The 17,041-nt window shown below is 38.8% G+C and overlaps 1 protein-coding gene across 3 annotated transcripts; it reads right to left on the bottom strand.

The window, feature by feature from the left end:
- Positions 1 to 156: 156 nt before the first annotated feature.
- mbd1b (methyl-CpG binding domain protein 1b) lies at positions 157 to 16,514 on the bottom strand. 3 transcript variants are annotated; one of them, XM_058373395.1, is made up of 15 exons: positions 15,576 to 16,505; positions 15,314 to 15,451; positions 15,085 to 15,211; positions 12,515 to 12,864; positions 9,038 to 9,120; positions 8,819 to 8,850; positions 8,593 to 8,736; positions 8,438 to 8,488; positions 8,237 to 8,275; positions 6,202 to 6,231; positions 6,057 to 6,107; positions 4,389 to 4,550; positions 4,063 to 4,254; positions 1,909 to 2,064; positions 157 to 1,220 (listed from the first exon to the last, which is right to left on the bottom strand). In XM_058373395.1, exons 1-15 carry the CDS (start codon positions 15,836 to 15,838, stop codon positions 750 to 752), a joined length of 2,289 nt encoding a protein of 762 aa, XP_058229378.1. In that variant the 5' UTR covers positions 15,839 to 16,505; the 3' UTR covers positions 157 to 749. The 3 variants fall into 3 exon arrangements, with proteins under 3 accessions (XP_058229378.1, XP_058229379.1, XP_058229377.1); XM_058373396.1 differs by lacking the exon at positions 6,202 to 6,231; XM_058373394.1 differs by lacking the exons at positions 157 to 1,220; positions 1,909 to 2,064; positions 4,063 to 4,254; ... (5 more) ...; positions 8,593 to 8,736; positions 8,819 to 8,850 and having other exon boundaries at positions 9,067 to 11,854; positions 15,576 to 16,514.
- Positions 16,515 to 17,041: the final 527 nt, after the last annotated feature.

Raw genomic sequence — 17,041 nt, 5'->3', positions numbered from 1 at the left:
CATTCTGCAAATTTCCACCCTGAGAAGAGTAGGAACATTAAAATAACAAAATTGAACAACAGGAATCAAAAACATCAACTGAGGTGTAACAGGTATAATCTGTGTTTCAATATACAGTAGTGTAATTTGTAAAATGAACACTGCAACATTGCTGAATAAAGGTCAGAAGACTTTTGTTTTCTTTAAACAGACCTAAACCATTAGCACATTATTAGGCAAGATACAGCATAATGTTTTCATGGTGAAAGTCGAAAAAATAGTCCATCTGACACAGCACATTTTCTTGAAATGACTCTAGCTCCACATGGTTTCCATGGACGTTTTCTTAGCACTTCATCAAATTATTGAGCCCAAATGCACAACATTTAACAAAACACAAAGTCTTATTTGCCTGGTCTCTTTGGATCATCCAAGCAATACTGTGCCAGACAATTCATGCACATCTTCTGTAGTATTAGATAGTATCGACCAGAAAGGGTAAAGAAATAGTCCCAATTTAAATCATATGTACCTCATTAGAAATTTTAAATGATTAATCTATACATATTATTTTGAATGTAACAGTCTTGGGAAAAACTTATCACTAGGCAAACTGACAACTCTTTAAGAAACAGCATCAAGACATTCAACATGGATTCAGTCATTCAACGAATTTTGAAACGTCCATTTCTTCAGCTTTACCTCCTTTTGCTTCTTAGACACTGATCTGTGTTGGCAGAAATGAGGTGTAGTCAACCAGAAATGCATGTTCAGTATTTCTGTTGTGCACTCTTACACCTGGCACAGCTCTGGTTCTCAGGTACCACAAGGAACTCACAGGTGGCTGCCCGGACCTGGACAATAGGCTCAGAGCCAAAGGGAGGCTCACTCTTAAAGCCTCTGCACACAGAGTAACGCTCTAGGTCTTCCAGCAGGGTGGTAACCTGTGCCACTGAGGTGAGTCGGACTGGGTGAGCATGATACAGCCAGTGTGTAGGCAACAGAGGCTGTCCCTGAACACTGATGTGGTAACGAAAGCTTGGTTCAATCTGCACCGTTGTGTCTGCCATGGCTGACAGCTTGGAGCACTGAAGTAGCTGCAGGCGCGGGCCCTCAGCCAGCACAGCACACCATAGCACAGGCAGTGGAGCGTCACGCAGAGATGCCAAGAGCTCCAGCAGCTCCAGGTCCAGACCATCGTCAGCAGCACTGTCACCACCCAGGCTAAGGATTTGTGTGATCTAAATGAACAAATAAATAAAGTAAATAAGTAAAACAAACTATACATTTGATTAGATTAAATTACACAGCCCACATGTGTGTATCCATGTGTTCATGGCTTTGTAATTTGCAAATTTGTAAGTCCATTAGAAGCTAACTTTTAGTCCTTTTGAGAACACAGCCCAGAATTCATAACAAGTGTCCTTCTTCTGAGACAGCCCCCTGTCTACAATTACAAATAACATATATTTGCTGCACAGTGTACCAGTTTGATTTCCAGGTCCATTGTTTGTTTGCTTAAAGGAGGTGAAACAAAAACTAAAAAATGACATCCTTCCACATGCATTTTTAAAATTTGTTTTTTAAGTTTTAATATCAATGGCAATTTGGTATCATTGATATCATTATCAACACATTGATGAAGATGAGATTGCATATAGGAAAAAAAAGACTAACTCTTTGGGGCTGTTTTGTGGCTACTGGTTCAGGAGTTCTTGGGAATAATGATGGCTGCATAAATTGCTCCAAGTATTAGGATGTTTGAGGTAAAATCTGGTTGTCTCTTCCAATTAGTTAAGCATTGCCAGTGGAATCGTTCTTGACATAATATCCCCAAACATCGATTCTAATTTATTAGAGAAAGGCCATCCAGTGACAGACAGCATCCACATGTGTACACTAAATATGCCTTGTGTGTTTTGTGCTCACCGTTGGCTCCATTTCATCCTCATCTGTCTCCTCTGCATTTTGTCTAGTTGCTGGGTGGCACTGCCTCTTCCTGTCACTGACTCTAGTCCACTCATCACAGAACAGATGCAAAAGATGATCCTCAGAAAGTGCCTGGCTTGCCTCAATATCTGCATCCTATAGAAATAAACATGATGAAATTGTTTATTCTAAAGCAATAGGCCAGTAACACTGCAAAAGAGATAACCACTATTATCCAAACCTGCACAGCTCCCTAGTTACAAACTCCCATGTCCAGTGATAAACAGGAGGGTCACAGAAAGCAATTCAAATTTAGCTACCTTGTAGTAGAGACGCTTTTGCTGAAATGAATGATTCAGAAGCTGAGACGCGCTACGTGGAGGCTCATGCCTCCTAGAATTCATGTTAGGATGGCATGCTCCCTGGAATTCCACAGGAATTTCACTTCCAGGGGAGGACATCAGTGATAGTTGAATTGGCATGTTCAACTGTGGATTCAGCAAGATCTTTACATCTTTACATCAATTTGTGTCTAAATTAAAAGACACATTGGGAGGCTGCAAGTTCCAATCCTGAGGATGGCAGTGACATTTGTGGCTGGAAGCCAAGGAAGCAAATTGTCTATGCTCTTTGGGTGGGAGGGACGGCTCACCTCTGTCAATCACAGAGACACTAGCTAATCATGGCTAGCTGTGAGTTCATCTATTCAAATAATGTGCAAATAGAGCTTTACTCTTGTGTTATGCATCTCTGTGACATACTATTACCACATTAGCCTTAACTCTCCCCAAGATAGTTGAGTTTATATGATCAGCTGGTGGGTGGGAACTGACCAACTGGGGAGAGAAAATGCTGTTTAACCCTCTACATCAGATGAAGACACAATTCGTGAGGCAAGGATTTAATTGAGAGATATTAAGAAGGACATGAACAGAGTTGAACGGTGCCCAATGCCAAGGCATGTGCCTGAGCCACATGGCATGCATCCTAGTTATTTTGAATATTAGCTGGCACGTGCATGCCATTTATGCCTTTATTGCATCAGTGGTGGTCTCACAAGATGGAGCACTACATCCAGAACACAAATTTTATAAACATATACACGCGTGTGTGTGTGTGTGTGTAATATGAGGTGTAATCCCCCTCCCCCATGATTTTAATTTTATTTTAATCTTTTCCAGTGTCATGGGGTAGTTTATGGTACTGTTGTTAATATAGAAAGACTGTTTGAGGTAGGTTCTACAGATGCAGTTCCATGATCTTAGGATAAATTCAAAAGAGGTTATAAGCAAAAATAAACTTTTTATATTGTGACCAGTAGGCAAAAACTGATCCTGTACCCTCAGGTCATGGTGGTTATAAGGCCCTCCAACTCTGGTGTCAATACAGCCTGGGTGAGTCTTGGTAGATATATCAGTTTTAGGGCAAGGAACACAGTTGAACAACAACAACAATAATATTAATAATAATAATAATAAAAATACAAATAATGATAATCCTTACAAAAACAATAGTGTTTCAGTGCTTTGCTCTTGAACCCATAGCAATATTCTGCAAACATTTTTTGTGTAACTAATATACACTATTATTTTTAAATCAGACACTCACTTTTGCTAAGGGTTTTACAAAATCTGATATCTTCATCTTCTCTACTTCACCTAAAACCTGTATATATAAAACCTTGCATGTAATGCAAGTAAAACTGAGCAGGTGCAAGTTTCCCTTATAAGGACAGCAAAGGAAACACCTGTTGTAACATGAGCACAGACAATGAGCTGAATTCTTAGCTATGTATCAAGTCTGTACTTGCAATGCTCTAGTAGCACCCACTCAGTTGGTCATTGTATTTTTTGTTAACAGAGGACTTTCCCCTTTTTCTGTTAAACAGCTACGACATTGCATGAGTGAGGGCACATGAATGGTCATACACAGCCATTTAATTATAAGCATAATATTTCTGTAGCTTTTATTAAGCAAAAGAAGTATGCATGAAAATGCCAGGTGTAAACCTTTGGAGACTGAAGAAAATGTTGTTTGGTCATTGCTCATTGGGACCATTAGTACATAGCTGAGACAAATACTATGATGCAAAAAAAAAAAAAACATGTAGCAAATTACAAGAAATCCACTCTGCTCAGTGGACTCCTGACATACCTGTCCATTGTAATCTGAGATGCAATGCTTGTCTCTCTCCACATAGCGCACACCAACAACAGAACCTTTTGCTATTCTTTCCTTCTCACACTCATTGTCGGAGAACTCAAAGTCCCACTTTTCTCTGTTCCGATGCAGGACTTTATGGCTGTAAGCATAATGCGGTCTTAGTCTGCCAGGTGTAGTCCAGCCCTGAGGAATGGATTGTAGAATCAGCAAAAAATAAGAGCATCACTGAAAAAAAGTCAAACTTAAAGCTTACAGCAAAATTTGCAATATTTGGAGGAAAAACAAACAAACAAACAAAAAACAAAAAACAAAACAACCTTAGCTTCTCGTTGACACTGACGCTGACGGCACTTCTGTCTTTTTTTATTGCTTCCACCAAATTTGGGCTTGTCTATACAGTAATCACAGGTTCCACAGTCTGCTTTGGCCGCACAGCCTTTACATCGTCCACAGGAGCGCCGAAATTTCCTCAGCAATCCCTATAGAAGACACATACACAGATGCAATGTCCAATGAACAAATGATTACACACATTGTTATGTGGCATTTTCTATTTAATCAATGAAAGAAACCCAAATTGATTTCATTTGCAATGTCTGGGCTATTCACTTAAGGATATAGCCAATGTTCATACAAATAAAACTTACCTGAATGCAAACTGGCACAGCAATGTACAAAAGACAAAGTTTGCTTTGAATAAAATATAGACTGGTAGCCACTGAATCTGATAAATTGACAATTCAATGCTAAACAAATTGACCATTCATGTACATAGCTGCATTTGAGGATAATATTAGATTAATTAGATTAGATTAGTCAGGATAATATAAGATAAGCCCACCAACTACAATGTGTGTTTAAAAAAGAAAAAAAAGAAAAAAAAAAAAAATCTGAATAATTCAGAACAATTTTCAATTGTTTAACAATGTACCTCTAGTTATTTTATACTACACAGTGAAATTCTCTTGACCAGTCATGATGCATGAACATGGTTAAATTAATTAAGGTAAAAGAAGGTGAATTATATTTCTTTACTGACATGCTAAGAATTCCTTTTGTTCTCAAATACTATTTGCATTCTTGAAGGTTCAGTTGTCTAATATGTCCCCCAAATTAAAAATGTGTAATTGAGTTCGAAAAAGGTGTTTTGCGTAAGAGTGTATACATAGCATAGCCTCCTCAAGCTACTTTACACTGATGGGATGCATGGAGTTTATAAACTAGACAACAGTGTAGGAGTTCCTGTGGCAGAAAGAATAATTTGAATAATTGTTCCTTGCACAGTGAATAACTGCATGTCTTTAAACAAATCGTCAAAATAATGTGAGGGAAGTTGGAGGACAACTAACCTGATTCTTTGGAATAAAATATCAATAAATACAATCGGGCCTGTTTCTCAACAACTTAAAAAAGCAATAAAAACAGGTTCAGGATCAGTAACAGGATTAATAGGTTTTCAAGGGTTAAAATGTACAATACAATAGAACACAAGGTTCTGTTTTAGCTTCCTTTTGTCACAGGGCATGTAAGACACTAAATGGAAGCACTCTGCACTCTTCAGCAGCATTCTGATCGACAAAGGGTAAAGAAAATATTTGCTCTTGAACTTCAAGCCACAGATGAATAAGAACTAGTGATAGGACAAAGCTTTTCATTCAGAAGCCAATATTCAGCTAAGGAAAATCGAAGAATGTATGCAAGACTTAAGAACTGATGTTTTTATTCATTTCTATAGTGTCATTTTGGTATCAAGAATTGAAATACCACATCTTGGTATTGCAACAACCAACCAGTAGTCATGAAATGCCATTTTATAACATTGATCATGGTGTGTCTTTCTCCATCATCTGTAAACATTATCCTCATCTTGAGTAACATAGATAACTAGTCGACCCAAATAAGCTTTAAGAAGAGTATACATTGTACAGCCTGTACAGCCTATAGTTGTAACTGTAGAGCCTAATAGCCTAATGCATAAATCTTACCTCACTGTCATTTTCTTCATAAAATGGTGACTGATCATCTGAGTCACTGTACTGTGGAAGAAATTTGATTATAGAACAAATATGCACATATTTTATTTGTTTATAGAAGTATAAGTAAAAAAAAATGTGACAATGGCAATATCACCTGTGATTCCTTAAAGTCTGGCAGTGATGGCTGAAAAATAATTGTAAAAGACAACTGCAGAATTGGTCATACTATAATGTAGAAAATGTCTAAATCTGAAGTAGAAACCAGTTTCATTATGTCCTGTTTGTCCCTGGAGAAGATTCATTATTCAGTCCATAATTCAGGTTTGGGGGTCCTTCCTTCACTTTTTTCAAATAAATTTATAGTTTAATCCCCCCTTTTATTTATTTGATTGGTTGGTTTTTTCAGGAGTATGGCTTTTTATTTTATTTATTTATCTTTTCTCCTCTTCCTCGCTCTCTTTGCAAACATAACCTAGACTTCCAGCTCCAGTTATTTTTTTCTGTTTTTCAATGTATTTATTTATTTATTTATTTATTTATTTTTTCTTTCTTCAATTATGCTTGGTGTTTAGCCTCTTTTTGACATGTAAGGCTGGCTTGGAGTTGGGGGTCACAGAGGTGTGTGTTAGGGGTTTATAAATAAGATAATGCAAGTATGCCTTGAAAAGCACACATTTACCTTGTATGTCATGTCTCTGTTTAAAAATCAATAAAAATATTGTTGAAAAGAAACCAGTTTCAAATTTCTAAGTGTAGCATTGTTTGTTTTATCAATCTTCATCAGCTCAGGAAATTTGTTTTTTTTTATCAGAGATTTTACAAATTTTAGAATTTGAAAGTTTACCATTTAGCAAACTCCATTCTTCCAGTCCTATCACCTAGGTAGATGATATGAGGCTATAGCTATAGTTTACCCAACATGGCAGAATGGTATTGTTTACACTATATGAGTAACAATCAATTACAGAGACAGTAAAGAGAAAATATATATATATATATATATATATATATATATATATATATATATATATATATATATATATATATATATATATATATTATATACATATATATATATATATTATATACATATACACACACGATCAGGCATAACATTATGAGCAGTGACAGAAAGTGAATAACACTGATGATCTCCTCATCATGGCACCTGTTAGTGGGTGGGATATATTAGGCAGCAAGTGAACATTTTGTCCTCAAAGTTGATGTGTTAGAAGCAGGAAAAATGGGCAAGCATAAGGATTTGAGTGAGTTTGACAAGGACCAAATTGTGGCTAGAAGACTGGATCAGAGCATCTCCAAAACTGAAAGCTCTTGTGGGGTGTTCCCAGTCTGCAGTGGTCAGTATCTATCAAAAGTGGTCCAAGGAATGAACAGTGGTGAACCTGCAACAGGGTCATAGACGGCTATGGTCCGCTCTAACAGACGAGCTACTGGGCTGAAATTGCTAAAAAAGCTAATGCTGGTTCTGATAGCAAGGTGTCAGAATACACGGTGCATCACAGTTTGTTAAGAATGGGGCTGCATAGCCGCAGACCAGTCAGTGTGCCCATGCTGACCCCTGTGCACTGCTAGTGGGCACGTGAGCATCAGAACTGGACCATAGAGCAATGGAAGAAGGTGGCGTGGTCTGATGAATCACATTTGCTTTTACATCACATGGATGGCCGGGTGCGTGTGCATCACTTGTCTGGGGAACACATGGCACTAGGATGCACTATGGGAAGAAGGCAAGCTGGCAGAAGCAGTGTCATGCCAATGTTGTGCTGGGCAATGTTCTGCGGGGAAACTTTGGGTCCTGCCTTCCATGTGACTTTGACATGTACCACCTATAAACAATCGATGTTGCAGACCATGTACACCCTTTCATGGAAACAGTATTCCCTTATGGGTGTGGCCTCTTTCAGCAGGATAGTGCATCATGCCACTAAGCAAAAATGGTTCAGAAATAGTTTGATGAGCACAACAAGTTTGAGGTGTCGTTGGCCTCCAAATTCTCCAAATCTCAATCCAATCAAGCATCAAGAAATGTGCTGGACAAACAAGTCCCACCTTGCAACTTACAGGACTGATCAACACGTTAGGCAGCTGGTTATAAAGTTATGCCTGATCAGTGTATATATGTGTGTGTATATATATATCATTGATAGGTGCAAGAAAGATTTGCTTACCTTGGAAGCCATGTTAATAGTTTCTAATCTTTCTGATCTCTACAGAAAACAATATAATTTAACTTTTTAAATATTCAAAATCAGTTACAGTTATATAAAAAGTTATTTTAATATTTTAATTTATTACTGAAAAACATCTTTCTTTTTAACAAAAACACAAAGTCAATGTTTTAATAGTACTATCAGAAAGGTCATACATACGTGGACTACTGAACCACTCTGGGCTAGAGGAAGCACATCATCTGCTCTCCTCTGGAAAAAAGGAGTTGAAGGTGAAAGAGAAGACCAACAAAAATACATGAAATAAATTAATCACATCTTCATTTCCTGCATTCTTTCAGGAATTTCCTCTTTACCTTGAGGGATGGACACAAGCACTTCCGCTTACGGCACCTAATAGGTCTTCGGTACTGAGGGTTTATTTTTCCATTCCTGCAGCTTGCACAAACCCCACAGTCCTCTGTGAGCTGACATGCTCGACAAAATCCACAGGGAAGCCACTGAGAACAGAGTCAAAGTTTACATCTGCACCTGAAAAAATACTGCTGACAATTATTAAACTAAAGACTTAGCATTACTTACTTTTCTAAATGTAATGTTGCGGTTATCTTTTGCTACACAAAGGGAGAGGGAGACAAACAAAATGCATCCTAAATGTTAAAAATGCATCCTCAACAATGACAAAGGCTACTTTATATAGTAACTATAACTTTTTGTGTACTAGTAAATGGATGTATTTTACAAGTTATTTTACAACTATTTGTTGCACTTACAAATACAAACAAAAATTTTGTTACTTACAGGCATTGCATGCTTTGCTGCATTTTTCACACATAGTCTGTCCCTCTACACTTGTAAATGAGTTCCTACATCTTACACAGACGCTGACAGAAAAGAATGCATACAGTAAATGTTTATTTTTTTCTCAATATTTCCAATTTAAAAACACAAATCACATGTAATACGCAAGAAGTGTACACTTTAGGCTTCCACACAATACAATATGAATGATTATGATACAGTAACAATTTGGAATTTGACTATACCTCTGAATCACACATCATACAATTTGATTTAGTAGCCTTGAATCTATAAGGGAAAACTTAATTCAGAAACTAGGGTAGTTCTACTTGCAAATAATGATCACTTGACTATTATAAAAGAGCTAGGGGTAATTCCAATTGCTTTAAACCTGTACTATTTTTACACATGCACACACATTGTCAATAATTTATGACTGATGCTTAACCCATAAGAACCCAGACCCCTTTCTCCTTCAAGCAAAATTATGGGGGACATAACACAAATAGGTAGACTAAATAGATGCCAAATAACACATTTCTGAATTTTTTTTTACCACCCCCTGCTGACAGAGATCTGTAATGTTACATATATGTCACAATGGGCGTTAAGCAGCTGGAACCATTTCTCCTTCAAGAAAAAAATTGGCAGACAAAACAGAGTAAATAGAAGACGTTTGAATTTTTTTTTCAAAAATACTGCCCCCTACTGTCAAAAATCTGTAATTTGACATCTGTCACTTTGGGTGTTAATGGTAAATTTATTCCTTATCTGAAAATAAATCAGCCTGACAGTGTTTTTTGCCTTTTTATTTGCATTTCCACAATATCATTACTAAGTTTACCTCTGAGGGTTAACAACAAAATAATTTTCTCAGATTTGTTTTACAAAACAAAAAATGTGCTAACTGAATAAAAATAAATAAAACTGCCTCATATTGGAGGGATTTTCAACAAGTTACTGTAGCTGTACAAACCTGACCAACAGAGTTATGTAGCAAACTTGATAGAACACATATCTCAGAAGAGTGTAGGAACAAAACTTGTTTATGTGGCAATAACCTAGGCCAAATGGAAAAATTTGAAGCAATTTCTTTCCTCTGTGAAACAAAGACGCACATTGCATTTCTCACAGAGGGTGGAAGTTGCATTGATTTTGCAGAATTTGCAACGACCACGCTTGTCATATTTCACAGGCCAGTGTGCAACCTGGTCCGTACGAACATCATCTGGAACTCCAACACAAACTCTCTTGGGAGGTGATCGTGGAGTTGTGGTGTTGAGTGATGGGCGGCCCCTTTGTGAATGCAGGAGAATAAGGCTAGTTGCAACCTCAGCCTGGAAGCTCCTTTGTTTCAGTGGCTTGTGGACACCAAGTAGTTTACAGTCACGGCAGTAGATCAGCCATGCATTGACAATGGCGAGCATTATGGTTTGCCAGAACAGGTAGAGGTACCACCTCCGTGACCTCATGTGGTACTTGTACCTTGCAACGCGTGCATCTTGGAGGTCAACCCCCCCCATGAACGTGTTGTACTCCTTCACAATGTGTGGCCTGTTAACTTCCACAAATGCTTTGTTTGATTTGCTCCAGCGTCGAGCTTTGTCTTGAGGTTCAACTGCACAGTAGGATGAGATCAGGGTAACAGATCTGTTGTCGTACCACTTGACAATGGTCATGCGTTCCTCTTTCTCCACCCTGGCATCAACAGATCCTCTACCTCTCTTGGCAAGACTTTTCTCATCTTCAAGCTGACAACCAGCCAAGCGATTGCTGCGGAGTGTTCCTACAAAGTAGATCTGTCGCTGAAGAAGCTCAAGCACCAGTGGTGCTGAAGAAAAAAAGTTGTCTGCAAATACTTTGTAGTTTTGGTTTGGTGGGAGAGTTTCACACAGCTTGACCACAATGTCACCTCCTATGCCAAGCAAGGTTTTTTTCCCAGTGCCAACTTCACAGACTGCAAAATCACAGAGGATTCCAGAGGAAGTGCAGCGGCCCCAAATTTTCAATCCCCATGGGTGGGGCTTGCCCTTGACATACTGCCTAATTGGGCTGTGAGTCCCTGTGAAAGACACCATTTGCTCATCAACAGAGTTGTACTCCTCTGGGGTAATCTCTAGGCATTGTTTGCGAAACATATCAAGCCATGGACGGATCTTCCAGCACTTATCCTCTACTTGCCTGTTTGACAAATCAGTGTTATCAGTGAAGTGTAGAGATGCCAGCAGGGTCTGAAAACGGTTACGTGACATGTTATCAGCCACCATGGCACACCTTGTGTCAGTTTCCCAGTAAGCACGATTTCCTGGCAGTTGGCAAAGACCCATGCGCAGGTAGAGGCCAATTAATATTTCTAGCTCCTTAACAGTGGTGTCAACATTGCTGTGATGTGCAGATTTTTGTACACTATACAAATTTGTTTGCTCCTTTAGTAACTCAAGCATTTCTGCTGTGATGAACTTCCTGAAATACCCCAGGGGAGTATGAAGATTGTCTGGGGGGGTGACACTCGGCCCTTTGAATGTGCACTCAGGGGCTTCAAAAGGTTTCTTTCTCCAAGAAAACATTTTGTTTTGTTGGGCAGTTGTATTTTGCTGCCCTTGGTTCATATCTGCCTGAGGGACTTCATCTAAATCACAGGATTCACTACAGTCTGTATCAACAGACTCATCATCCTCCATGTCTTTGTTACTGGGAGTGAAATCAGGGTCTTCAGCATCTTCATCTGAGCTACCTTCACAGCCCTCAAATTCACTGTCATCTCCCAGGATGACTGCCAGTACATCCTGAACCATGTATCGCTTCTTGTTATCCATACTATAAAATGACATATCAAAAGTATATTTGAATACTGAATTTAAACATGCTTTGAATTTAACAATAATGAAATATATTAACTAAATATCACTGAATCAGCTAAATTTAACTGAGCAGTTTATAATCTTAAAAGTTCAAAAAAACTAATGTGGCATATATGTCACATTGGTTTTTCTGTGACAATTTAAAGGTTAAATGGCCGATATTTATCTGATTAGTTTTATATGAATTTGTTCAAGAAATGTGTTCACAACAGGTTAAATGTAATAAAGGACATGGTATGTAAGCATTAGAATTCTTAAATGGTCAAATCTTACCTTTTTGCTAGAAGAAACAACCTTTTTAAAATTAGCTATATCCATCACATGCAGACATCTTGGAAATGTTGTTGAGGGAACACAAAATCACATGATCTATCACATGACCCACCAGGATGTTCAGTAGGTGTAACTGAGATTTCAGGAGTTAAAATCAAGGCTATAAAGCTATAAAAGGAACTTCCCAGGACATTTAAAGGACTTGTGACACCTTTGTCACCATGGGTTATAAAGGGTTAAATTCATTTTAATCATTGACTTAAGTAGCCAGATTGTTACTCCCCTAAATTTCACCAATCAACATGAGAAAAAAATACATAAATATGATCTGTAGGAAGCATACCCAAGACAGGAGTTAGATGGAATATAGGCAGGTCCATCCTCCAAGTTAGCAGGCACTTTTAAAGTCTGTGAAAAAAATCCTGCTTTAGAAGGCACATTCTGCCTTGTAGAGGCTGCTGGTTGGATTGAGAGAGGCTGATTGGGGTTCTCATTAGCTGTGCCAAGACTAGGAACACTGGAAACATCATTCTGACTAGAGGAAGGACTTAGGCTCTGCTGAGCAAAGTGACTGAGGCTATATGTAGGGCCTGGGCTATAGGTCCTGTCATAAGCCTCTGCTGCCTCATTGTGAAAGCTGGATTCCGAGGAGAATCCACAGTCAGCTGGGGAAGAGTGGTCCATCTTCCTCTTCTACATGGACAATATGAAAAGATCAACAAGTAGTATTATTTTCAAATTAAAATCAAAAGTGTCAAAACATTTATACTACTTAATATAATATATATATATATATATATATATATATATATATATATATATATATATATATATATATATATATACATACATATACACATATATATACATACATATACACATATATATACAGTATCTCACAAAACTGAGTACACCCCTCACATTTTTGTAAATATTTTATTATATCTTTTCATGGGACAACACTAAAGAAATGACACTGCTCCAATGTAAAGTAGTGAGTGTACAGCCTGTATAACAGTGTACATTTGCTGTCTCCTCAAAATAACTCAACACAGCCATTAGTGTCTAAACCGTTGGCAACAAAGGTGAGTACACCCCTAAGTGGAAAAGTCCAATTAGCCATTTACCCTCCCTGGTGTCATGTGACTCGTTAGTGTTACAAGGTCTCAGGTGTGAATAGGGAGCACTTGTGTTTGGTGTTTCGCTCTCACACTCTCTCATACTGGTCACTGGAAGTTCAACATGGCACCTCATGGCAAAGAACTCTCTGAGGATCTGAAAAAAAGAATTGTTGCTCTACATAAAGATGGCCTAGACTATAAGAAGATTGCCAAGACCCTGAAACTGAGCTGCAGCATCGTGGGGAAGACCATACAGTGGTTTTACAGGACAGGTTCCACTCAGAACAGGCCTCGCCATGGTCAACCAAAGAAGTTGAGTGCACGTGCTCAGCGTCATATCCGGAGGTTGTCTTTGGGAAATAGACGTATGAGTGCTGCCAGCATTGCTGCAGAAGTTGAAGGGGTGGGGGGTCAGCCTGTCAGTGCTCAGACCATACGCCGCACACTGCATCAAATTGGTCTGCATGGCTGTTGTCCCAGAAGGAAGCCTCTACTAAAGATGATGCACAAGAAAGCCTGCATACAGTTTGCTGAAGACAAGCAGACTAAGGACATGGATTACTGGAATCATGTCCTGTGGTCCGATGAGACCAAGATAAACTTATATGGTTCAGATGGTGTCAAGCATGTGTGGCGGCAACCAGGTGAGGAGTACAAAGACAAGTGTGTCTTGCCTACAGTCAAGCATGGTGGTGGGAGTGTCATGGTCTGGGCCTGCATGAGTGCTGCCGGCACTGGGGAGCTACAGTTCATTGAGGGAACCATGAATGGCAACATGTACTGTGACATACTGAAGCAGAGCATGATCCTCTCCCTTTGGAGACTGGGCTGTAGGGCAGTATTCCAACATGATAACGACCCCAAACACACCTCCAAGACGACCACTGCCTTGCTAAAGAAGCTGAGGGTAAAAGTGATGGACTGGCCAAGCATGTCTCCAGACATAAACCCTATTGAGCATCTGTGGGGCATCCTCAAACGGAAGGTGGGGGAGCGCAAGGTCTCTAACATCCACCAGCTCTGTGATGTCATCATGGAGGAGTGGAAGAGGACTCCAGTGGCAACCTGTGAAGCTCTGGTGAACTCCATGCCCAAGAGGGTTAAGGCAGTGCTGGAAAATAATGGTGGCCACACAAAATATTGGGCCCAATTTGGACATTTCCACTTAGGGGTGTACTCACTTTTGTTGCCAACGGTTTAGACATTAATGGCTGTCTGTTGAGTTATTTTGAGGGGACAGCAAATTTACACTGTTATACAGGCTGTACACTCACTACTTTACATTGTAGCAGAGTGTCATTTATTCAGTGTTATCACATGGAAAGATATAATAAAACATTTACAAAAATGTGAGAGGTGTACTCATTTTTGTGAGATACTGTATCACAACAATAATGTTCAAGATTGCTATGCATTAAATCAGTTGACAATGGTATTCTTAGTCCCTAAGATGCCAAAGCACTTCTGTAAGTTGCTCTGGTCTGCTAAATATTATAAACAGCATGTTCTGTATATAAATGTGCAGAGCATACTAATGGATTACAAAGAAAGCCATTCAATATCTAGTTTCATTTGAGACCCATCATTAATTAATGTGAATTAAGGTTGTTTTTATAATACATTAGAGTAAGTGTACATTACTGCATATCAATTAAATATTTTGAAGAAAAAAAGAGTCATTTATTTTTAGCATGTTGAATGGCTAAATGGCTGTAAGATTTTTGTTAATTGTTTGCTTCCATATTTTTTGGCCTGCTTTATATTGAAACATATTTTCAAACTGTTTCCTCACCTTCATTCCTTTTTTTGAAGGTTCATCAAGAAACCTCCCTGTTTTGAAGTCAAAGTTGGTAAGGTCCACAATATTCCCAATATATTTGAGCAGTTCGATCTTACTTCTCACTCTTTCACCTTTGGGGCTTAAAGGGACATTACTGGTCAACAGTAACATAGATTTATAAAGGTACACAGTGAAGGAAACAGTACATTTACAGGCAAAAAAATATTTTTGTCAAATATACCTTAAGTAGTAGACATCTCTCTGTCCCACACTCAGACCAGAACGGCGAAGAACAACTTTGCGTTTCCAGCCCTCTCCCAGAACAGCACAATCTTCCCAGCCATCATCAGAGCCAAATCGCCACTTCCTTTTCCTTTTCCTTAAAAATATGAGTCTATTTATTTATTCTCCATGAGCTGAACAGCTAGCACAACAATTCCATTTTAAATCCTGAATTTTTCTGTATTATACTGCTAATTTATCTTAAACCAATATGAACATACCCCACAGCACCACCTCCACCTCTTCTTCTGTAGTTTCTCTCGCTTCCAGCTACACTGCCGCTTCTCTCACTCTCTCCAGCCAGACTTTCCATCTCAGCATCTCTGGCCCCATCTATATCCCAGCTCTGAGCATCGTCGTCGTCCTCCCAGTCCTCCTCCAGAGGCTCAAACCAGTCCACGGGAGGATCATCCAGACTTTTTAGAGGCTCACATTCACTTCCTGCTTGTCCAGCACTGGTGTCTTCCTCTCCTAGCTTCTCCATCACTGAAAAGTAGTCTTAAAAACTGGTCTATTCCACAAGAACAATTAAATCTTCATATCACGGTTCTCTTGCCAGATGCCCAAAAAGTCGCTTTAATAATGTTAACAACCGCTACAGGTTTAGTAATACGAACTTAAGCAAGTTAGGTGAAGCTATAACAGAGTTTGACTGCTCGACTGGACTGCAGTGTATTCCTCTGCTCATGCTGTGAACATTTTATGACTTGAACGTTAGGTAAACGCTTAAGTAAGTAGCTGGCTAACTACCCAGGTAATTGTATGCAGATAGCTGGGCCGTTTCGTGTTAAACAACGTAGCAAACACTTATCTTTTTCAGTACCACTATTCAGAACAGCCGAGTAATGAGTCTTACCTCACAGTTTACCTGGGACAGCTTACTAAAGGCGATGTTCACCGTGCCATGCTCAGGGTAATAGATTATTGACCGGAGCCTCGTTTTAGCATGAGCATTAGCTAACCAATGGTCCGAATGTGAGCATGGAGACAAAGTGAAAAGTTCTCGGACACGATAAGGTGTTAAAATTACAGTCTTACAATAAATCACAATAAACAATGCAACTGCATTTAAAAAGCAGATTACATTATATTACAGTTCACGCGTTTCACCAACACATCCGGTAATAATTCAAAAAGACCGGAAACGGAAATGTTTTTTAACTGTGCCCGGTTTTTTTAATCCGCTCTCGTGAACTGTGTACATTTTTCAGCTCGAAAATTAGAACACGCATCAATACAAAATAAAAACATACTAATATAATACTTCTGAGTGACTTTGACAAGGGCCAAACTGCGATGGCATTGTTGCATCTATCACTGCTTAAACGCCTTCATGGTGTTCCCCAATGGCAGTGGCCTTTACGTGTATGCGTGTTATCACACACACAGAGTTTGACATTTTAAACTGATGTGTCTAATCACAACAGGCATGTTTTTTTATGTTAAAAGAAACCTTTTTTTCTGAAAAGGGTACATACTAAAGTTCAAGAAATTTTCATTAAACAAGTTGTATTTTTTTGTCTCTCCCAGACAAAGATTTCAAAGCAGACAAGATGTGCTGTTCAAGCTATTTTGAAGAAGCACAAAGACAGGCAATTGAGGACCACAAACTCAGTGGAAATTTAATGCAGCAGATGGGACACATCATGCTTATTTCATTTCAACATCGGAAGATATCCAGAAGTGC

This window comes from Hemibagrus wyckioides, linkage group LG21, assembly GCF_019097595.1.
Source record: "Hemibagrus wyckioides isolate EC202008001 linkage group LG21, SWU_Hwy_1.0, whole genome shotgun sequence".
Taxonomy (NCBI): domain Eukaryota; kingdom Metazoa; phylum Chordata; class Actinopteri; order Siluriformes; family Bagridae; genus Hemibagrus; species Hemibagrus wyckioides.
The sequence above is the reverse complement of the archived record's forward strand: the minus strand, read 5'-3'. Positions and strand labels throughout refer to the sequence as shown.